This window comes from Empidonax traillii, unplaced genomic scaffold (genome assembly GCF_003031625.1).
Source record: "Empidonax traillii isolate 1590-97213 ecotype Southwest subspecies unplaced genomic scaffold, ASM303162v1 scaffold155:size2260171, whole genome shotgun sequence".
Lineage (NCBI taxonomy): Eukaryota > Metazoa > Chordata > Aves > Passeriformes > Tyrannidae > Empidonax > Empidonax traillii.
In genome coordinates, this window is record NW_020955348.1 from 613,273 (window position 1) to 636,340 (window position 23,068).

General features: G+C 57.6%; 2 protein-coding genes across 3 annotated transcripts in view; both read right to left on the reverse strand.

Annotated features, from left to right (window-relative positions):
• The window catches only part of CELSR3 (cadherin EGF LAG seven-pass G-type receptor 3), a 29,671-nt gene extending 14,590 nt beyond the window's left edge, over positions 1-15,081 (reverse strand). The window contains exons 1-13 of the mRNA XM_027884744.1: positions 12,391-15,081; positions 5,775-6,407; positions 4,365-4,587; positions 3,906-4,021; positions 3,431-3,519; positions 2,893-3,050; positions 2,528-2,691; positions 1,944-2,069; positions 1,600-1,769; positions 1,225-1,410; positions 968-1,078; positions 543-711; positions 147-288 (exon numbers count right to left, since the gene is read on the reverse strand). Coding sequence (XP_027740545.1) covers positions 147-288; positions 543-711; positions 968-1,078; positions 1,225-1,410; positions 1,600-1,769; positions 1,944-2,069; positions 2,528-2,691; positions 2,893-3,050; positions 3,431-3,519; positions 3,906-4,021; positions 4,365-4,587; positions 5,775-6,407; positions 12,391-15,037 — 4,934 coding nt within the window. The 5' untranslated portion in view covers positions 15,038-15,081. The remainder of the gene's footprint in view (positions 1-146; positions 289-542; positions 712-967; positions 1,079-1,224; positions 1,411-1,599; positions 1,770-1,943; positions 2,070-2,527; positions 2,692-2,892; positions 3,051-3,430; positions 3,520-3,905; positions 4,022-4,364; positions 4,588-5,774; positions 6,408-12,390) is intronic.
• A 4,507-nt stretch (positions 15,082-19,588) lies between these two features.
• Positions 19,589-23,068, reverse strand: part of NCKIPSD (NCK interacting protein with SH3 domain) — a 49,886-nt gene continuing 46,406 nt past the window's right edge. For both annotated transcript variants that reach the window (XM_027884762.1, XM_027884763.1), the window contains exons 12-13: positions 21,817-21,989; positions 19,589-21,262 (exon numbers count right to left, since the gene is read on the reverse strand). In XM_027884762.1, the coding sequence (XP_027740563.1) occupies positions 21,059-21,262; positions 21,817-21,989 (377 nt within the window). In that variant the 3' untranslated portion in view covers positions 19,589-21,058. The remainder of the gene's footprint in view (positions 21,263-21,816; positions 21,990-23,068) is intronic.

A 23,068-nucleotide genomic window follows, 5' to 3' on the forward strand; every position in this document is an offset into this window, starting at 1 on the left:
CTGTTACAGCCAAATCCCCAGGCCTTCTCCTCCCACCAGCCCAGCTGCTCAGCAGCTCCAAGGAGCCAGATGGCACTGAGAGGTTCCAGGATGAGAGGCCAGCATAGAGCCAGGCACAGAGGATATGGCTGTGCCCTGTATCTCACCTGTGCTCACAGTACTGCCCAAAGAAGTTCCCGCTGCACTCACACACGTAGCCCAGGGGGGAACCTGGCTTGCGGCGACACACAGACTTGTTCTTGCAGGGGTTGAGGTGACACACATCCACACAGTCCCCTCCGTAGTACCCTGAGGTGTGGACAGACACCACCATGTAAAACAAGTATCTTCCCCCCGAGAGGGGCCAGAGCACCAAGGAGTGGACTCAGAGGGCTCAGGAGGGATTCTGCCCTCCAGGAAGATGGATGAGTGTCTGAGAGGGATGTGACTTGCCCAAGGGATGGACAGGAGAGCAGTCACAGGACCGGAGACAGTCACAGGGGTAGAGAAGAAGACAGGCAGGCACAGAGAGCAGAGGAGTGGCAGGGTGTTGCAGGTCCTACCTGGCTGACAAACACAGGAGTAGCTCTGCCACTCATCCTTGCAGACGCTGTTGGCTGGGCAGGGGTTGGAGTCGCAGGGGCTTGGCACACTGCAGCCAGCCTCTACTCTCAGGGCATGGCTGGGCTTGGGCAGCACAGTCCCGGTGACACTGTCGCCCAGTCGCACACCCTGCAGCGCAGGTGAAAAATTCACAGAGAAGCTTTGACAGACACAGAAGGCTCCAGTCCCCTACTCTCCACAAACCCCTAGCAGCAGCCACTCCCCACCACCCCTATTTATGGCTGCCCCACAGCACCTCAGAGCCTGGAATGCTCAGAGGAAGAGTGACACCAGCAAGATGGATGATGACAGCAGCTGGCAGACCTGTGTTTTCACCCCTTCAAGTAACATACCCACTGAGGAAGGATCAGAGCAGTGGACTCACCTGTATACAGCCCCTCAGCCCGTTCTGCACCTCGCCAGAGCCCAGGACTCCGCCCACATGCAGGTGTTTCACTTTCAGGCCATGTAGTTCATTTCCTACAACAACTGTATCCTGCAGAAGGAAAGGGAGTAACATGAGGCAACCGGCACCAGCCCTGCCCCAGCCCTCTCTGAGGGTGCAGAGGCATAGCCTGGCCTGTGTTTGCCAAGCACCCCCACAGTTCCTGTTCTGATGCTGTGGTCTCCAACAGCACCCACCTGGTAGAGCCCGAAGTCCAGAGTGAGGGTGATGACGTAGCGCAAGTCTCGTCCACTGCGGACGTCTCGCAGCTCCAGCTGGAGGTCGTGCCATTTCCCATCGCTGAGCTGCAGCTGGTCCAGGAGGAGGCTGGTGCTGCGCCCGGACCCCCTGCTCACCATGAAGGAGAGCAAGCCCCCAGCCAGCTGCAGAGATGGAACCAGCAATGCCAGCAGTGAGAAAAAGCCACTGCTGCTTTCAGTCTACCCCCTACCTGAGGAAACCCAGCCCTCTAAATGCCTCTCCCCACAATCACACTCTGCTTGGGATGGAGACAGCAGGGAGAGCAGTGTCCCCCTGCTCTCTTGGGGCAGAGGCTGAGGCTGTGTCCCTACCTGGCAGAGCAGGGTGGTGTACTGGCCTGCATGGGCCTGCAGGAGCACCCCATCCATCTGGCGTGTCCGAAACGCCAGCCCCAGGTACCACGGCACAGAGATCTTCACATCTGTCTTGAAGTCCCAGGTCAGGACACTGTTGCCCTGGAAATAGTGGGCATGGTGCATGGCTGGAAGGGAAAGTGGAGGTGAGGAGAAGGGATGGGCACTTCACAGGGAACACTAGATGCAGGGACAACAGAGCTAGTTCAGCTCACACAGATCCCTCACTGTTTCCACAGCAACCCCAGCACAGCCTTGCACATACCCACCCTGCCCGCGCCCAGCAGTGCCCGCTCACTCACGGTGGTGGCAATCTTTGCCCCCGAAGCCAACAGGACAGAGGCAGGAGTAGGTCCCCCAGCTGACAGAGCAGGTGCCACCATTCTTGCAGGGGCTGGAGTCACAGAACGTGTGCTTGGCGTGACAGCCTAGAGGTAGCAAAGTCATCTGTATCAGCATTACCCGCTCACCACCTCCCCCCAGCCCACACGGAAAGGGGGAGAGCCTGCCAGTCTTTTCCCTGGCTGACAGAGGGGCAAGTCCAGCCATTTAGTCTCTCTACACAGGCCCTGTGTGCTCAGCGATGAGGGTCAAGCCTGTCACTGCTCCTTATGCCAGAATAAAGACACTATAGCGCTGGGCTAACTATCTAGCATTTCCCAGATAGGACAGCTCTGCAGGCTCTGCACTTGGGATCAGGGGACATTCCCAAAACATTAGAGGAGCTAGGCATTGGCTCATTTAGGGGTATGTGGAAGCCCCGTTCCCCAGGGGGAAGCTACTCAGCTCCAACTGCGCTGCCATGATGCTGTTACAGCCCAGCAGTGCTGCTGCCTGAGCAATCCGCAGGGCAGGGGCTGGCAGGAGCAGACAGAGGTGCCGGTACCTGCAGTGGTTCCGTTGTTGGCGATGTAGGAGGCCAGGTCGATGCGTTTGCTGTCAATGTACAGGTCTCTCATGCATCCCACAAAGTCACGGTGAGTGATGGGGAAGTTCTCTGGAAGGTTGGGGACCCCTCCAAGGAGCAAGGGACCTGTGAGATCCAGGGACCTACAGCAACAGAAGCCCAGAGTGTTAGGAGCTACAGCACCTCAGGCTGGCCAGCCAGCTCCCCAGTGCACAGGGCCGGGAAGCAGACACAGACATCCTCGGGGACAGGCACACACAGCCAATTTCCCAGATGTGAAGGGCTGGCTCCTCACGGGACCTCTCCCCACCACAGCAGTGCCCACTAGTCTCCAAGGAACTCACTTCTTTGAGCTGGTCTGCACACCTTCTGCAGCACAAGAGTAGTTCCCAATCTCGCTGCCGAACTGCAGGGCCACCGAGGCATCACATTCATCTATTGTCAAGATGGCCACCTTGTCCTTGGAGGGGCCCTGCACCACCCCCAGGGTGCTGACCTTGGGCTGAAAGCAAATGCAGGGTGTCAGCAGCACATGTGCCCCAGACCCAAGCACTCAAGGGTTCACACAACAGCGAGGATAGGCCTGAGCATGACTCAGGCACTGCTGCACTGCTGGAGGTTTGAGCAGTGCAGGGGGGACATCTCTGGCTGAGCCCAGCAAGCAGCACCAGAGAGGGGCATGGGCAAGGACACTGCACGGAGAGCATTCCTACAGCCTCCAAGCGCTGTCCTGAGTGCCAGTCTCCCCCTGCACCTGGCTGTCTGTTCCACTGCATCCATCCCTAGAGAGCTGAAAACCACCTCTACCTTCTCTCCACAGCCTCCCTCAGAGAGCAAGAGAGCCAGAGCCACTCACTGGTGGTAAGAGAGAGCCACACGTACCTTGTTGTAGTAGCGGAGCTGCAGCGTGTGCCACTGCCCATCACTCACACCTCCTGGCAGGTAGGGGCTCACCACCGTGCTGGACTCTCCTGAGGAGACAGAGATGATGGCAGGCTGAGGGAAGCTGGACAGCCCTTGGATGTGCCTGCCCTTCCTGAGGCACCAAGCCCACCGTGCTGCCCATGGTCTTGTGAAGCTTATGGTGACATAATGGGCCAAAACAGCAGCAGAGGTCCCAAAAGGGTTTGTCTTGGTTTGTGCTCACAAAGCACTACTGCACTTGCACTCCTGAGCCCAGGGAAGGTCCTGAGACACACCTGTCCCCTGTGTTATCCACTGATGCTCACCAACGCCTCTCACCCCTGCCTCCCTGAGCATGGACTCCATCCAGGGCACCACTCTGCTCTCCCTGCTTTGCACAGGTCTTCTCACAGTTCCATGACATAAATCCCACAAGAGGCAGGGCTGAGCATACCTGTTGAGTATTTCAGCTGGACCTGCCCCTGGATGATCTCCACTGCCAGGAAGTCATGCCTCTCGTTCAGGCGCCCATTGTAGAGCAGGAGGCCGCTGGGCTCCACGGTGCTGAACCTGGGGCAAGGGAGGAAGCAGAGTGTGCAAGGAACATGTGGAGATCCCTGCTTTCCTGTGGCATGCATCACCATCCCAGCACAGGGACACTGAGACCTGAGCATGGAGGCAGTGAGCTGGCAACACGGAAAGGCTGAGGCACTGAAGGGAGGGATGAGCTGACACCAGGGCAGATTCAGAGCCCTTTGGTCAAAAGTCCCACAGCAGCCCCATGGGAAAGCAAAGCCAGTAACACACAGGTCTGGAGGCCATCAGCCAGCCCCCATACTGGCCCAGGGTGCCCCAGATCAGGGCCAGGTGAACCAGGGACCCTGCTATCCAGTGTAGGAAGGAGAGCACTCACGAGAGGGCAAGGGTGAAGTGGAAACGCTGTCGCAGGCCCCGGAACATGACGAAGGATCGCGGTGGGAAGGAGCGCGTGGACAGCTCACAGAAGGGCGTCTCAAAGCCGCCCGCCGGGCACTGGCAGCGGAAGCCCCCGTCGGCAGCGTTGGTGCAGGTGCCGCCGTTGCGGCACACGCCGGGTACACACCGTCCTGAGCGGCTGTCCACTTCACAGTTCTCACCTGGGGGAGCAAGGAAAGAGGCTTGGGACACAGGCGCAGTGGCCACCCATCCTTTCCCCAGGAGTGCAGACCTCAGTCGGGTTTGGGGCAGGACAGCCAAGGGACAGGACTTTGTGGAGCAGCTGGGGGCCAATGAAGGATACGACAGCCCAAGTGTCACACAGGTGATCCCCACAGTAGTAGTTCCCCACAGGTAGCCAGTCAAATGAGGGACACCAAATACTGTTGCACCTTGCTGGCACTGGTAACAGGGATGTCTCATGCCAGCTCAGCAGTGCAGTGCAGGGGGTCCAGCCAGCCTCTTTTCCCATGCTATCCCCACAGCACACAGGGAACCACTCAGCTGCAGTCCTACGCCCCCACCACTGCTCCCATTACTTGCTCTGTGGCATGCAAGGAGGATGAGGAGACAGCATGAAGTGACAGGGAAATGAGCTCATTAACCCTTCTGCTAATGGCTGTTCACGCTTCAAATGCTGGGGGTTAATTACCACTGACTCTGCTTATCTCACCAGGAGCCACCAAGAGGAGAGCGGCTCTGAGGCAGCCATCTGCTACCACGATCCCTCCCGGCAGCAAGGGCGAGGCAGGGGATCCCTCCTCAGTAGCCACAGGCCACCACCCCTTACCCACAGTTGCCAGACATGGGTCTCCACAGCCTGCTGGTGATTTGTGGTAACAAGACACTGGCTGGACTAGAAATTTGTCCCCCACAGTTAGGACCAGATCTGCCTGGATTGGATCCTACCTGGTGGGGTAGCAAGGCCCAGCCTCCCCTTCTGTTCTGAGTGGGCAGCAGCTTACCCACTGCACATGGGGCCATCTCTGCCAGACCAGCTGAAGCACAGGCAGACACCAGCAGCTCAGATAGTACCAGAGCCTGCTAGCATGGGGGATGGCCAAGAAGTCTCCTGTGCCCCAGCCTAACACAGTCCAACTCAATCCTCCTGCTCTGTGAAAAAGGCTGGGAGGTGATGGCCAGGCTCCCCAAGAGCCTTTCATGCCACCTCCCAACAAGACAGATTTCTATGGCAACCTCAGCCCTGCACATCCAGCACCATGGAAACACGGAGAGCTGGGCTCTGACACTCGCTGCCCTCCAGGGAAGAGCACCCCACCATGGTGACAGCAATGCCAAGGGACCCACCCACCTGTCCCCCCACGGTCCCCCAAGGCTCAGCACTCACCACTGAAGTGCTGGCGGCAAACGCAGGTGTATCCCCCCTCCTTGCGGGTGCAGATCCCACCATTCAGGCAGGGGTTGGAGTAGCAGAGGTTGATCTCTGTCTCACAGTAGTCCCCGGTGAAGCCCTGCGGGCAGCGGCACCGCAGGCCAGTGATGGGGTGGATGGGCCTGAAGAGAGTGGAGGGGGAGGCAATGAAGGGGGCCGAGCTGTCGAACTTGAGGACGGAGATGCACTTCATGTAGTTCTGGCAGGGCTCCCGCAGGCAGACGTTGTCATCGAAGGGCAGTACCTCCAGCATGGAGGCGCCCGTCAGCACCATGCGCTTCATGTACAGCTGCTCCTGCAGCTCCTCCGAGCTGAAGTAGCGCCCGCCCCGCGGCGCCAGGGCCGAGAAGCTGACGTTGAGCACCGTGCCACCCACGTCCGTGTCGTTCTGGATGTTGAAGATGAAGATGTCCTCCTTGGGCGTCGCAAGGACGGTGGCCACCCCTTCCAGGAAGGTGGACAACAGCGGGGAGAGGAACCGCTCCTGCCACATGTTCTCCAGCCGCACCGTAATGCTGTTGGCCAGCATGTCCTCCGTGATGATGATCACACGCAGGACGCACTGGGCTGTCACGCTGTGGATCCCATCTGTTGGAGGGAACAGGGACACGCTGCAGGTTTCTGCTGTTTGGAAGGTTTCTTCTCTCCCACCCCACGGCAGAGACCTGCACCCCAGTGTGGACACCGAGAGGGCTGAGTCCTTGGCTAAGGAAGCCTGGAGCCAGAGCCCCAGGGCTGGAGGGGGAGTGGCTGGTGTGGCTGCACCTTCTCCCTCCCATCAGGCTCTCCACTGAGAGAACTCTCAGGTTTTCTCCCTGTCCTGGATCTCGGCAGCAAACTGAGCTCTGAGGAACAAAGGTGCTCAGGAACAGAAGGAAGTCCCAGCAGGATGTTTGGCAAACACAGAAGCCGATGCCAGGGCCCGGGGTGTTTTGCTTCCCTGCTGTGCCCTGTCTGCCTCCCCCACACTGCCTTTCCCTGCGCTCTCCTCCTGCCGTTTCCTTCCTCTCTCCTCCAGGCTCTCCCAGGCTTTTGTGCTGGTCTCCCTGCTTCCCCCCTTCCCACCATCTGCTCTGCATCTCTTCCTCCCTCGGTCCATCTCCGGTTTGTTTAATTCCCTTTAATCTCTATTTTCCTTGGAAGCAAACTCCCTCCCTTTGGGACCCCGCAATCTCCCAGGCAGGAGCACAGGAGCATGCAGGCACACTGGACCGTGCCCGCCTGCTCTCTCCCAGGACCTTGGCCAGCAGCAGCAGCAGCTCACCCATCCCACTCACAGGCGGCAGCTCAGGCTGCAGGGGCACAGGCAACTCAGTTCTGCCATCAGGGGCCCCTGTCTCACCCCACCCACACAGCTCCCAGTAACCCAACGGATCCTGCTACCTTGGAGGGTCATATGTCCCCCCCACTAGGCCAACCCAGACAGCTCTGCTAGAAGCTTTGCCAGACACACAGCAGGGAGAAGCCTGTTTGCTGCCCCCAGGATGCCTCCTTTCTCCTGGTCTGCTCCTTCTGGGCCCTCCAGCCCCAGCACAGGCTCTGGCAGGCAGAGCCAGCCTTCAGCATAGCAGATGCTAAAGCAAGGGCCACACCAACCTCGGTGGGCCCAGAAACGTTCGATAAGGTTCATCAGGAACCTCACTGCTCCTGAAATGAGGCAATCCATCTTCCAGCCCACTGCCAGCACCCCAAAGCTAGTGCCCCGCAGGCATCAGCTGTTACCTGTTGTTCCCATCTCCCGCCCCACATCCACCTGAGAGCCCCAAAACCCCATATTTCCTTGGAAACCTGGCTCTCCATCATCATACCAAGACAGAGCATCTCAATAGTGACTACCAGGACCAGTCCTGGATCCCAAGTCTTGCTGCAACACTCCCTATGTATGTCACCTCCTCCAACCCAGTGCAAGGAGGCACAAAAGGTTTCCTGGAACCCTGGTCAGCCTCAGTCCCAACAAGGACCAGGGGTGCAAATGCCAGCCACCTGTCCCTCACCCATGCCCCAGCTCCAAGCCCCATGTGCAAAGGTGCCTTTACTGTTCCCCTCTTCCAATGGCTGCTGTGCTGCAAAGCCTTTTGATTTCCCTCAGCCCTGTTTGAAGCTTGCAGTGCAGGAGGATTTAAAGATTGTAACGTCTCCCTTTCTTCCCACCTCTCTCTTCTGCTCTTCAGAAGGTGAAAGCTTTCTGGCGACCCTGCAAATTTCCGTGCAAGCACCAGCCTGCACACTGGGACTGGTGCTCTGGAGATAAGGCTCGCTCCAGGCTGGGGGAGCAGCGTGCCAGTACAGTCACCCAGGAGCTAATCTCCTGCAGGAAAGGGGGGGTTGCTTCTCTCTGAAATCAAACTGCTCCCATCTCACATGGAAGCAAGGTAAGAAACCACCCCTCCGTGTGACACCCTGCCAGCTCTGACATGGAGGGCAGCACGAGCAGCAGTTCCTAAACGGCTCTGTCTGGCACCTGGCTGGACATGCCAGTGGATTTAGACCTGCCTGGGCTCAGGGCAAGGAACTGGCATCATCACCTGCATCCCTGAGGCATCTTCTTTTGCAAGAGGCTCAAGGAGTGCCGAGATCACACAGACCCTGAGGGGCAGGAGTGAGAGGAAAGCCACAAGCCTGACTCAGTTGCATTTGGCATAAGATGCTCCCCAACCCACCATCAGCCTGGCATCCCCCCTTAAGGGGCCACCTGGTGAGCCAGCACCCTGGGACGCCACCACTTTGTCACCAGATCCCTTCTCAGCACACAGCTGGGTCATGTCCCAGCTCCCCCTCCTCTCCCTTTGTCCCCTCCTCGCAGTTTGCCTTTCTGGCCAAGGCAGGCGTGAGCTCAGCCCAAGCCCAGCTCCCTCCCCTCTCCTCTCTTTGGCTCATAGCTCACCCGGAAGCAGCCACGAGGCCCCAGGGACAGCTCTCGCTCTCCCCAAGGGCTGCTCAGTGCCCAGCAATAGGCAGGCAGACATCTGCCTGATTTATGGCTGTTATTAGGCCTTGGCTGACACGATGCTGAGTCCTGGGGCAGGCCAGGGGCTAGCAATGCCTCCCAGGAGCAAGAAGGCTATGCCTGGGGAAGAAGGTGGGCTGGAGGGCACCTGATGCCTTTGGTATTGCCCAGCCCATAGCAGGAAAGCCAAGCACCCCCTTCCCATTTTCCTACAGCAATGTGGAGCCAGCTCCAGACTCACAGCCATCCTCAGTAATCTCCCCTTACTTTCCCACCTCATCAGCACACCCAGGGCTGCCTCCAACCTCAGCTCCGTGTAAGGAGAAGCAGATGGTTAAGAGAATGACCCGCTGCAAATGGGGAAAGCAAAAAAAAAAAGGCAACCAGAAGAAAGCCCAAAGCTGGCTGGAGGCACTGACCCCCCATGGGAGGCATTTTAATCACGAATGCTCAGCCTTTCTGATTAAATCCTGTGGCTGGAGAACTGGTGCCTGGTGAATATTCATGCAGCAGTGAGGAGCCCTAGAAACATGGCTACAGGGAATGGAGCAGGGAAAAGGGACAAGGGGCTCTAACCCCCTTGCTGGGCAGCATCAGGTTTGCACTTCCAAGACTGACAATTACCAGCTTCAAAAGCACCAAAGCTAAAGAAAGAAGAGCTCTGTCTGGAAAAGAGGATGGACAGCAGACTCCTCCTAGGAAGCTGCACTGTCAGTCTGGGAATTGACATCCAGGCTTGTACTAGAAACCTTTTGCAGGGAGCAGGGCTGCCAAGCACTGCCCAACAGTCTCCTGGGTCTGCCAGAGTGAGAGCCCATCTCCCCTGTTCCTTTGTGCTGCCAGAGGTTCCCTGGGTCCCTGGGCAACATCTCAGCCTGCTGTGTGGCACAAGGCATGGACTCCAGCCAACACTCCCACCCCAAGAGTCACTAGCAGAGGTTCCCCTTCCCCTACAGCAAATGGTTTGGCCTTCAACCTCCCAGCGAGCTCCAGGGATTTGGAAGAACGTAGCTCAGCTCAAACAGCCTTCCCGACCCTGTCCCTCACTTGTGGGGACCAGGAGCTCACAAACAGGCTCCAGTGCATCACTACCTGTCCTCTTCTGAATGGCAGAGACAGTGTCCAAGAGAGCAAAAGCCACCACTCTGCCTGTAGTGGCCACCCCGGGGACAGCAAGGGCGTTCTGGGGACAGACAGGGTGGCTTTCATGTTTGCAGCTGAGGAGCAGTAAAGCATGCCTAAAGGGAGAAGTCCGGAAAGAAGGAGATGAGAATGGGTATGGTGAACATTCCTCACCACTGCTGAAGGGCTTTGGCAGACCTCTCAACATTTTGATGATACTTTACCAGTTAAGAGACCTTGGAAGTAAATCAGGCTCCCATGACCCAGCACAGAGGAAGAATGTCACTGTCCCAGAGCTGAGCCTCCACCCCTGCCACCAGGCCCAGAGAAACTAGTCTGAAATGGTTTAAAGTCAACATGATGTCAGTCTCCTATACTGCCCTGATTTCACACAGTAGTGCTGGCCATGGACACAGCCCCTCCACGCTGCTGCCCTGCAACCTCAAAGGCCAAGAGCAGATTTTAGCAGCCATAGGTGTCCACACACCTGTGAGAAGCTGGGGTCAGTTTTGGGGTTGTCAGTTCCACTGGAAAGGCACTGGTCTGTCATGGTCCAAGTCTTCCCAGTCTCCTACAAGGGACTGAGCTAAGGATACACACAGCTTGCACGCAGGCAGGCAGAAGGGCCCCTTGCCCTGTGTTTTAGAGGGATCCTGCCTCCCTCAAAGGGGCGATGAAGCTCACAGGCAGGCAGGGAAGCCACTCTCTCCTTGGATGCTGACCCTCGGGGTACCCACCTCGGTGCTACTGCTGCCTTCCAGCAGCAGGAAGGTGCTCTGGCATGGTGCTGTGCCCAGGACAAACAATGCAGCCAGGTCTGAATGTCCTGGCTACCAGCTCTGTAAACCCACCCTCCCTCTGCACACAGTGACAGCATGAGGCTGACAGAGCTGCCAGCTGGGCGGGGGGCTTCCAACAACAAAGACAGAGAAACCAAACCAGACTTCCACCTCCATAGCCAACACCAAAGCCAACAAAAGGCCCATTTTCCAGTGTCTCACTTCCCTCCCTGAAACGGCTCTTTCCCTTCCATCTCCCCCCCTCCTTCATGAGCACACCTCTCCCATTCTCCCTTCCCACTGGAAGATGACGACATTCTAATTGCAAGGGCCCCCTTGCCGCGAGGCGGCTCGATACAGGACTTTGGGATGTGATTGTCTGCTGCCTTTGTGCAGGGTTAAGTGTGCGAGGAGGCAGGGCTTGCATAAACACATTGGGGCAGAAGCTGGAAAGGTCAAAACTACCCCCCATCTCCAGCGATGGGCATGTGTGCGCCTGCACCTGCTCTCGGCCAGCCCTGCGGCTACAATTAGCCCCCACAGAGCCCCAGCCCACCGCCTGGCTGGTGCTGCCCGTGCAGGATTGCCTTGAACAGGTCTCCTCTTAAAGCCCTCGCTCCATCTTTTGAAAAAGATCCTACTCTTGCTGAGTAAGCTGGACAGAGAGAGGTAAAAGGGAGGGCAGCTGGCTGGGGGAGAATCACGATTTAGTGTACGGCTCCCCAGGCACTCTTGGCAATTCGGTGCTTGGCCCCTCCAGTGAGGGCTGTTGCCCTCCCTCCCCCAGAGCCACTCCACGTTCAGCGATGGACAGATGCCTCCATTACAGATCACGCATCCGCCAGCAAAGAAAGGCTGATGGTGAAGGCAAACCTCAGACTCCAGGAGCTCCAGGTCCAAACCCCACTTACTCACGGGCAAGGCCCTAAGTCCATCTTTGCCCTGTCCTCAGCTAGGCTAGAGGGGACCCCAAAACTCCACCAAGCCACCCCGGCAGCTACCACTAGCATCTGCATTTGGATACTCCGGCAACATGCACTATGCAAGAGTTCCGAGCACTGCATTCAGGTTTGTCACAGCTGTCCCCAGCAACACTAAGTTGGCCACAGAAAGGTAGTACCAGGCTTTAGAAGACCCCTCAGAAGTGCAGGTATTGGCAGGTGCCACAGCCAGAATCAAGACTGAAACGTTTGCTACCAGCAGATGGGTATTTTTAAGAGGGTTCCCTCCACACGGAGTTCAGTCCCTCCCTCCCACGCAAAGTCGGAGGAGCACTCAGTCCCAGAAGGGAGAAGAACCACCCGGGCTTGGGAGCAAAGCGGTGTAGCAGCCCCTGGGCCAGCAGCTTGGCCCTCCTGGGAACTGTCTGCTTGCCTAGCCAGCACCCTACAGCACACAACACAGTCTGCTTGGCCACAATACCTCCAAATGTGCCTCCCTCACTCACAGTTAAAAGCAATCCTCACACCTGAGTAATGATGCTTTGTTCTTGCAGACCATCTCCAGCCTCAGCCCCTTTACAGAGCACTCCCCAACAGCCTGGCTCCCCGCTCCCACCCTTCACACCACTCCAGTAGTATTCTCTGAATAGAAGAGACTCCCAATTCAAGTCTTGCTGCCAGTCCCCAACCCGTCCCCAACAAAGAATGGGTTCCCTGTGGGGAACTACGTGGAGTTCCCCTAAGGTACTGTACTAAAGGTTTAATGATTTTTCACTCCCTACCTGTGACAGTCACCAGCATGGAGGCCACAAGTGGACGGTTGTTGTCCAGCTTACGGCTCAGCCTCAGCTCCCCGCTCGATTGATTTACAATCAACAAGTGCAGTTCATTTCCCCGCTCAAAGGTGTAGAAGAGGCGGTCAGATGCATCTGGGTCATACGCTGGGACCTTCCCTATGATCCCTGAGGGGAAGGTGTTGGACTTATTGGACACGTAGTTATTGAACAGGATTTGGAAGTTCTTGAGAACAGGGCTGTTGTCATTCTGGTCAATGAGTTTGATGTGGACAGTGGCCCTGCTGACCAGAGGGGCAGAGGTGGCCTGCACTACAATCACGTACTCGGGTTTTGTCTCATAATCCAAGTCTATCAAGGCTGTGAGCTCCCCAGAAAAGATGTCCATCTGAAATATCTCAGGGATGTTGCCCTCCACAATTTGGTACATGATCTGGGCATTGGGTCCCTCATCTGGGTCGACAGCTGTGATTTGGGCCACCACAGAGCCTACGATGCTGTTTTCCTTTACCAAGACCTCAAACTCTTCAGCAGGAAAGACAGGGGCATTGTCATTCACATCCTGAATGGTGACCTGGATGTGGACGGGAGTTCGCTGAGGAGGGATGCCCCTGTCCACAGCATACGCAGTCAGTTCGTAGACGGGAACGTTCTCTCGGTCCAGCCTGCGGACAGTGCGAATGATCCCCGAGGTGGGCTCTATGGTGAAGTCTCCGTCCCCGTCCTCCCCGTTCTGGAAGGTGTACTGCACTCGCCCGTTGGTGTGGGCATCCCGGTCAGTAGCAGAGATCTGGAGCACGCTGGTGAAGGGAGGCGCGTCCTCAGAGATCATGCCCTGGTAATGAGGGCTGACGAACTGGGGGGCGTTGTCATTAACATCATTCACCATGATTTCGACATATGTGGTGTCTGCTTTCTGGGGGATCCCGTTGTCCTTGGCAGTGATAGCCAATGTGTATGTGACCTGGTCTTCATAGTCCAGTTCCGCCTGGAGAGTGATGGCCCCAGAGTCTGGATCAATGCGAAACTGAGGCACGTTGTCTTCCAGGTAGTAGGTGATGCGGGCATTTTCCCCCACGTCATCATCTGTGGCACTGATCACCACCACGGTGCTGCCCACAGGCCGGTCCTCGTTGATGCTCACAGAGTAGTGGGCACTCTGGAACACAGGCCGGTGAGTGTTGGCATCGGTGATATTGATGTGAACGTGGCAGTTGTCACGCAGGGTGCGATCAGAGGCTGTCACGGTGAGCACGTAGCGCCTCTCCTGCTTGTAGTCCAGTGGCAGAGATAAAGTGATCAGTCCCATCCCACCTTGGGTGCTGATGGAGAAGCGGTTCCTTGTGTTGCCTCCCGTGATCTGGTAGGTGATGGCACTGTTCACATCCCGGTCGATTGCTGTGACGCTGAGGACGCTGGTCCCCACAGCTGCATCCTCGTTCAGGCGGATGAAGTACTCCTTCTGGGTGAACTCGGGGCGGTTGTCGTTGACATCCATGACAGTGATGGTGACGCTGGCCGAGGCGGATAAAGACGGAGAGCCATGGTCACGAGCCTCTACTCCAAAAAAATAGTGCTCAACTGACTCCCGGTCCAAGGGCCCACTGACTGTGATCCACCCTGTGGCACTGTTCACCACAAAGGGTGTGTCAGCAGAGACCCCTGTCAATTTGTACTCCAGGCGCGAGTTCTCCCCGTAGTCCGCATCCACGGCCTGGATGTGGATGACAGAGTGGCCAAGGGGAGCATTCTCCAGGACAGAGATTTGAAAAGGGGTGCTGACAAAAATGGGGGCATGGTCATTGATGTCCACCACCTGGATGCTGGCCATGCCAGTGTTGTTAGAAAGGGGAGGACGCCCTGCGTCCTGTGCCCGGATCCTCAGGGCGTACTCCCGCTCCACCTCAAAATCCAGCGGGGCCACCACCTGTATCTCCCCAGTGACACTGTCAATGGAGAACTGGCCCCGGCTATTCCCACTGATGATGTTGTAGTGGACCAGCGCGTTGTTGTCCTTGTCCAGGTCCGTGGCAGTGACACGCAGGATCTCGGTGTGGGGTCGTATATCCTCCCTCACTTGGACGATGTAGCGTTTCTCGCTGAACTGAGGGATGTTGTCATTCTCGTCGAGGACTGTGATGTAGACTTTGACCGTGGCAGAGCGGGGTCCTGGTTCCCTTCCCTGGTCGTTGGCTTCCACCACGAGGGAGTACCTCTCCATCTTCTCCCTGTCCACCGGCCCACTAGTGGTGATGAGCCCGGAGCGGGGGTCGATCTCGAAGACGTCGTGGGCAGCCCGTTCATTGACAAAGCGGTAGCGGATGTTGGCGTTGGGTGGGGAGTCGACGTCCGTGGCCCGCAGCTGCAGGATGGGGTATCCCTCCTCCACGTTCTCCCGGATGGTCTCCCGATACTCGCCCTGCTCAAAGACGGGGTCGTGGTCGTTCCGGTCGGCCACGGCAATGGCCACCATGGTGGTGGCGGAGAGCCGGGGCGCCCCGTGGTCCGTGGCCGTCACTCGGAAGTAGTGCAGGTCCATGCTCTCGCGGTCCAGGGCCTGGGTGGTGGAGATGAGCCCGGCCCGCGGGTCGATGCTGAAGAGCTCCCGCGAGCGGCTGTTCATCAGCGCGTCCATGGAGTACACCAGCCGCCCCGCCTCGCCCCCGTCGGGGTCCTGGGCCGCCACCGCCACCACCGCCGTCCCCGCCGGCTGGTTCTCCGCCACCTCCGCCTGGTAGTTGTACTGGGGGAACAGCGGGTGGCGGTTCGGGGCTGCGCGCCGGCCCCGCCGCCCCGAGCCCGGCGCCGGGGACAAGGGCAGCGGGCGCGGCGGGGCGGCGCGGGGCGGGCAGCGCGGCGGGGACCGGCGGCGGGGCAGCCCCGGGGGCGCGGCCGCCGCCCGGCACGGCACGCCGGTGGGGCAGCTCCCGCGGGCCGGCGGCCCCCAGCCCGGCTGCGCGGCGGCCCCCAGCCCGGGGGGGAACAAAGGGAGCAGCAGCAGCGGCAGCAGCACCGGCAGCAGCCCCCGGTGGTGGTAGAGGCGGCGGCAGCAGCGGCGGCTCGGGGCGGCCACCCGCTCCTCCGCCGCCGCCATGGTGCCTCGGCGGCCGCCGCCCGGCCCGGGCGCACGGCGGTGGGCTCGGCGCCGCCCCCGCTCAACGCCGGCCGCCCCCCGCCCCGCCGCGGCCGCCGCTGCCGGGGGAGGTGGCGGCTCCTCCCGCAGCCCCAACATGGCTCCCGCCGCCCCGCCCCGCCGCGCCCCCGCCCGCCCCCGCCCGCCCCGCGCCGCCATCTTGGGCAGGCGGGAGCCGGCAGTCCTGGCTTGGGGTGTCTGGGTCTGTTCTCGGTCGCGGTGTCCGCGCCCCGGGGACACCCGGGCACCGTGTGGGGACAGGCGCCCGCGGGTGCCAGCCCTGCTCCTGCCCGAGGGGTGAGCCCCTCGGTACCGGGCACGGCTGTGGCGGGCGGCTGACAGCGGCCAGCCCCGGGCGAGGCGCTCCCGGAGCCTCCCTGGCGAAAGCGCGGGGCCCGTGGACACCGACACCGTGACACAGCACCCACCTGCTGACCCTCCGACCCGCTGCTGCGGCGCTGCCCCTGCACCAGCGCGGTCCTTGTGCCATCACCGGCGTCCCCAGGGCCAGGCTGCTCCCCCAGGGTGGCGCAGATTTAGCTGTCCCACTCGTGTTCGAAGCGCGGACCTCAGCCGCCATCACCCACCAGGTGAAGCATCAGCACCAAGGAGAGAGTCGCACGTTTTTCTTCCTGCATCCATGATAAAAGAAAAAAAAAAAAAAAAAAAGCCAAGCACAACATTTTTCCTAGGAGGATTCAGTTTGGGGCCCTTGCACCAGGGTGGGTCATTAGCTCATCAGCCTCATAACTTAGCTGTTGGTTTGATCTCAATCAACTAATATCGCAGCCTAATCCACTGGAGCTTGTAATAGGCTTAAGAATAGCAGGGATTTAGATCCTCATTAGCGTTCCATGCCACAGTGGGGGGACATCCTTGTCCTCATCCTGTTGAAGGAGAGGGCACATTGGGGTGAATATCAGGGAAGAAAGAGCTACGACAGGGAGGAAAATAGGGCAAATCTGGGAGATAGGGCAAATTCAGGATGGGGTGGGGAAAGGCAGGGAGTACATGGGACACAGTGCCTCTAGGCACATCCCGGCTCCAAGGGGGCTGCAAGAGCCCCCTGGGCCACTGTCCTGGATGGGTTATGGTTTCAGGTGGGTAGGATGCAGAGCAGCCCTTGTGCAGTCCCTGCATAGCTCCCCAAAAACTTCACAAACTAACAGCAAGATGGATTCAGACTGGGGAGATGGGACTTCACTGCTCAGCCATCACTCCCAGCACGCTCACCCTCCAACACACTCCCACCCTGCAGGAAACAACACAAGGCTGTGCACAGTCCCATGGTCCCTTAGCAGAAATCCAAGTGGCAGCTTGGGAGCCACACACTGCTTTGGACAGCACAGGCCATCTGCACAGCGAGGAGGGGGTCAGAGGGGACGTGTTGGCCCCAGGACACAGGTCTGGGGACCTCCAGGGTGTCCAGCTGCCACTGCCATGGTGGTGCCCTCTGCTCCAGCTGCGGATGAGGCTGTGGCATCCCACCTGCTGTGGCTGCAGCGCTGAATCCTGATGTCACCACTGCCTTGCCTCTGCTGATGCCCCATGTTCCTGTGCTCCCCCACCAACCACGACCACCACCAGCTCTCACCCAGCTTCAGTTCCACTGACAGTGACAGATGGTCCCCTAGAAATTATTGTTAATGTAGATGAGGGGGTGGGATGAGCACATGCTGCCCACTGATCGGGGGTTTGACAGCAAGCAGGCTCCCACTCCCAGAGCGGAAACTGAGTGAACACAACGTGGGGTCTGCAGCACACCCAACGTGTCCCCAAATCACCCTGCTCTATCCTCATGGCTGGTGGCTCTCCATGCAGGTCTGGTGTCTCCCAACACCATCACCCATGAAGAAGCTGAGGCCTGGCCACTACCTGGGCAGCCACAGGGTGGGCAGAGCAGGCAGGGCTCTTCCTTGCCCTAGTGCTTCTGGTGAGTATGGGTTTTAGGACCACCACGGGAAACACCAAGCAGGCCCTAAAGTGGTGGCCAGTGCAGCTGAAAAGAAGCTCCCCTGATGCTTTCACAATGCTCAGGGCTGATACTCCCCTGGTGTGGATTTCTAAGCCTCCAGAGGCATTGGCATACCAATTTATAAACTCCTAGGATTGGCCATCTGCTGTGATTAACTCCTCAGCCACCACAAAACACCTCTGGCTTGGCTGGTCCAGCACCAGCACTGATGCAGCTGAGGCCGTGCCAGCCATGTATACGTGGTGCACCAGATTTACATTCTCTTTTCCAGACCCCCAAGTGCCCACCTGAGCCCTCCTGGTGCCATTAGGCTGATACCAGAGCAGCCCTGGCCCCACACACAGCTCACCTGAGAAACCTCATCTGACAGAGGGCAGCACATCACCCACGTGCAACAGGAACACGCTGGCTGGATCATCCATCACACCCCCTCAACTGGGGATGTGCCATCAAGAAACTGAATCAGGAGAGAGGCAATACTTTTTAAAAGTAATGAAGGCTTTCAAGTTTATTTGTTCTAATTGCCCAGCTGACAGCTCAGGGGAGGAAGAGAAAATTACCAGGGTATTACTGCCACAAAATAGTTGTAATTGAATCATTCCAGACAATAAAGCACAAGCGCAAGTCACAGGCAACGCATCGCTCCCCCCACAACGGTCCCCCAACTCCCTTCACTGTTGCACCACCATAAAAACACACCAACACAGGGAGACAGTGCTCTAATAGCACCCTATTACAGCTAACAATCTCAAGTGTGTCACCTACATGGAGAGCAGGAACTGCTGAGCAGGCTGAGTTGACACACTGCAGTTCAATTCCCTGCAATGTGCAAAGGCCTTTCCTGGGCAGTGGGTACAGCTTTCCCCTGGGATCCTCAGAGCCAGCTTCTTTCCCCCCAGCTCTTCCAGCCCTGGCTGCGGTGGCAGCAGGGCGGTGGTGCAGATGTCATGCAGCTGTGCAGCTGGGACACAGGGTGAGTGACCCCAGGAATGGCAATGGCTCAAGGGTACCAACAGGAGCCACCAGCTCTGCTAGTTCAGGCTCCTGGCAAGCACAGCCTTGGGTTCTGCCACACTGCTGCTGGGTTGGCCTGGCACAGCAAAGCCTGGGCTGCATCACTGAGGGCAAGTGCCAGAGGAACATCCCACCATGGCAGCAGGGCACGGGCTAACAAGCCCCAGCAGCACTCAGAAACAAGCCAAGGTTGGCTCAGGGGGATGTGCAACCCTGTGCTGCACAGAAGAGCCACTGTGGGGGAGGCACTACACAGTGCTGGCAGCCCTTGTGTTGTGATTCTCCCCAGGTGTGCATCTTGATATACTTCAAGGCTGCACACCTGGGCACTTAGGAAACACGAGTCAAAGAGTCAGGAGCTGGGACACAGCCCTGGCTCCATTTCTGCAGGCAGCTGTGCTCGATGCCATCCTCATGTTTGGAGTGGCACAGCTTGCACCTGGCACTGACACCCCTACCCTTGGCCAGGGCTGAGCCCACTGCCTGGCTGGCTTGCTCAGCACACAGCTAGGAGCACAGTCCACCTTCCCTACTGCCAAGGCAGTGCTTTACCCAGCACCCACTGCCCTCCCACCACACACACCCCCCAGCCATCCCAGGCACCCCCAAAGCTGCACACACAGGGCTGAGGTTTGGGAGCAGACATCCACAGCCAAAGTGATTCATTAGCACTCGATACAGACCATTAAACTCTTCCTGCCCGGGCTTGCTGCCTCGGCAGCTCCGCTGGGAGCCAGCTGAGGCTGCGCGTGCCTTGCAGGGAGTGAACTGCTGAGTCCAGCTCTGCCAAACCCTTAATCTGGAGCAGCGAGGCTGGGCAGGCCCCCAGCAATGATTGCTGTGCCCCTAGCAAGGACTGCTGCCCTCCAACCACTCCTCATTGGCCAGCAACATGGCAGAAAAACACCAGGCAAGAAGCTGAGGGTGGGAGAAGTATTGGATTACCCCCATTTGGATGTCAGCACCCACTGATTTGCCTCAATGGGCAGCAGGCACCCCAAGTCCCCTCACTACTTCAGTTCCCCCATGACAGGGTGGGGCAGGCAGGGCTACGCTCACAGAAGTCCAGTTTAAGACATTTTTATTCCTCTGCAGGTTACACTTAGTGTTTAAGAAAATACAGGATCCCTTTTGACATTCATACATTTTTACAGGGAAAAAATAGGTTTCTTTACTAGGGTGGTTATTAAGCTTGGGCATTCCCAGGCTGACTTCAGGAGGTCCTTGCCTCCCTTGGCTGCCAGGCCAACCCGCTCTGTTCCCAAGCATCACTGCCCCAGTGGCCAGTCCAGGCCTGCAGAGCAGAGCTTGTGTCATCACCTCAAGCTAACAAAAAAAAAAAAAAAGTAAATACAGCCCCCAGTATTTCCAGTTCCACTTTCCAACAGCTCCTACACTGGGTACTGCTAAGGAAGACCTGGGGACAGAGAGTGACCAGACTGAGCACACAAATATCTAAGAGACCCACATTAGTGTGTGTGACTATCTGTAACAGGGAAATAGGTTAATCCCATTTACTAGAAACCTAAAGGAAATATAAATAAGGGTTCCCCACACTTAGCGTAGTCACAAACAGCTACTGGACACCAGGCTCACGCTGCCTCCGAGCGCTGCCACGGCGAGAGGGAGGGCAGCGAGGCAGAGCTACTATGAAGCTCAAGGCAAGAAATCCACACGCTTCATGAACAGAGCACACCTGCCCGTGGGCAGCCCCTCTGCAATGCTGCGAGAGGGCTGGCAAGCGGCAGCTTGCACTTGGCAGGACACATCTTTGTGCTGTGTCCGGGCCAAGGGCTTCCTAAGGGAAGCGTCACCCATGTGGCTGTTACTTCTAGGCTGCCACAGTGTGCAAGAAATTCAAATTTAAACATCACTATAGAAAGCAGATTGAAAAAAGCAGCTGCTGGGGTAAGACCTCCATGACCCAAGGTGGGCTGCTGCCTAGAGGCAAAGCTGAGGGCCAGGAGGCAGTGAAAGGCTCACTAGACGAGGCATTAGACAGCGAGCAGCTACCTTCCCTTGGCAGGGCTGCAGCACATTGGCACTAGCAGCAGAAAACAAAACAGATGTTACGAAAGCTTCTTCCAAGCACCAGCAGACTCCACTTGGTCACTGCAGGGAGAGAGACGCACATGGAAAAGAAGTGATACTCTAAGGCAAAGGCCTTTCTCTTCAGGAGACCTTGGGACACCAGTGCAGCTAAACACCACCCCCCCACCTGGCTGCTAAGCCCCCCGCAAGCTCTCTGCCCTTCCCACTAACACCAGCTACCAAATAGCTCCTGCCCGAGTCTTGCAGGAAAACCACGCGCCAGCGCCCACCCACTCCAACTGCCCCGGGCACCAGGCCCCGGGGGCACCCCACGCCCTTTCTGCCACTGGCGTTTCTAAAGGGCCGGTGAATGCTGTCCCAACCTTAGGCCTCGCACAGAGGGATATAAGGTATGAGCTGTACTGGGAGGGAATGGGGAGAAAGTGTCAACAAGAGACATCATCGATCCAAGTGGTTCAGACTCCAGTCCAAGCTGAGGAGCATTAGCTGGTACCAGGAGAGATCTCTGGGAACTCCTTGTAAATCTCCAGGATGATCAGTTTGTCCATCTGGCACTGCTGGTCCTCCTCCTCCTCGCCCAGGATGCGCTGCAGGATGCCCTGCAGGTCAGCGAGGCGGTGCTGGTGCTGCAGATAGGGTGTGGAGCGGATGATGGCGTGCATCAGGGACAGATACTCCATCCTCAGCTGCCAAGTGGGAGGGGAGACAAACCACAGAGCACAGTGAAAGATTTAAAAAGTGAGATAAACAAGCAGGCCACCCTCCAGTGCACTATGAGCACAGGAACAGCTGCTGCTGCTCCACCAGCCAGAGCACGACTCTGGAGGCACCTGCTTTTCCTTAAGGCTTATTAGTAAGTATGGAAAACTCTCCTTTTCCCACAGTAACCCAGTGCTGCTCCTCACCCACCCTCACACATCTCCTGCCTCTTGTGATACCAAACCAGAGAGGTTCCTCCTACTTCTACTACTCACAGAGGGTGCCCCTTCCCAAAGGTCCCCAGTCAGAAGGCTGCAGACCACCAGAAGCCTGGTAGATCCTTCTTCAAATATGCCTACGGGCCAGGCAGGATAAATCCCCCCTTTTTTCTCAGCTCCCAAGGTTGATTTGAGCACCCAGAAATGTTGTGCCCAAGACTCCATCCTTGCCTGCAGCAGGAAGCCCCACAGGGGGCCAGGAGAAACACTACTGCTTTGGGACTGTGCTCCCTTCCCCAATGCCCATGGGTTGGTGTGAGCACCTTGTCTCCTGGGGAGAGATCAGCAATCTGCCGCACCAGAATGTCTATCAGGACCATCATGTCTGTGTGATAGAAGATGCTGGCTGTGTCCTTGCTGGCAAAGATGTCCTGCAGAAACTTCAGCACGGAGTGGGGTGGCTGAGGCTGATGTTTGAAGATGCAAACTGGATCATCTGAGAGAGGCAGAGAGACTGTGCTAAGCCACATGCTCCCCGTTGCCCCCCTCCCTCCATCTTCAGAACACATCCCTTCATTAGGCCCTTTGGCTCTGGAGAAGAGGCTGCCCTGCCCTTGTCCAGGCCCTCCCTGCCCGTGGAAAGATTCGTGACCACAGACCTCAGTGCCTTGCACGAAGGTGTGTAATCAGGATAGCAGCTCTGCAGGGTACCAAGATGAGACCAAACTCATTATGATTAGCATTAATCACTGTTTATGTCTCACCTACCATGCCAGGTGAGAGCTCATTAGCACATCGCCTCTCAGTGCCTCCCCTCTTGGCTCAACAGTCACCACTCATTTTCTCCCTGGTTTATTAAGTCTGGTCCAATGACCCCTCTGAAAAGCGCATCAGAGCCCGTACCAAAATTAAGCTTTCACCAGAGACCAGGCTAGTACTGTCCCAGAAGCAAGAAAAGAAACACTTCCAAGTTTAAATGAGTCACCACATCCTGTTCTCTTCCAAAACACATCCCTGCAGACCCCTGGGCCATTGCAGCCCCGCCAGCAGTTGTAAGGAATGTGGGCAAAAGAGAAGCATCCTCATTAGGTTGTGGTCTCCCCCTCTTTCTTTACCCAGCTCCTCACTGTAAGGTGATCCCTGCAGGGACTCTGGCAGGAAAAGGGCTAAAACAAAGGCTTTGGGAGGGGGCCAGACAGAAGAGCACTGAGGTGCCGGCTGCCCTCAAGCTGATATAGTGCGGAGACAGTGATTTGTTACCCCAAAGAGAACTAAAGCCAGAGTAAGACAAGCTGCAAGCGTCCCAGGATGAGTTATTTCCAGCAAATCAACAAAATGAATCTCAGGCAGCAAAGCCCCTGTGCTCCAGAAGGTATTAAAAAGCACAGTAGCGTTGTGCAGCACAGGCTGAAAGACCTGGCACTGCTCTTCCCATGGAGATCTCCAGCTTTCCAGCAATCTGGGCTGCAACAGCTCTAAGGTGCAGTGGATTTCACTCCATGCCTGGAGCTGACACAATGCTAATGGGAAGTTGCCCTCTAGGCAGCATTTCAGGAAGGCAACAGCTCCCTCTGG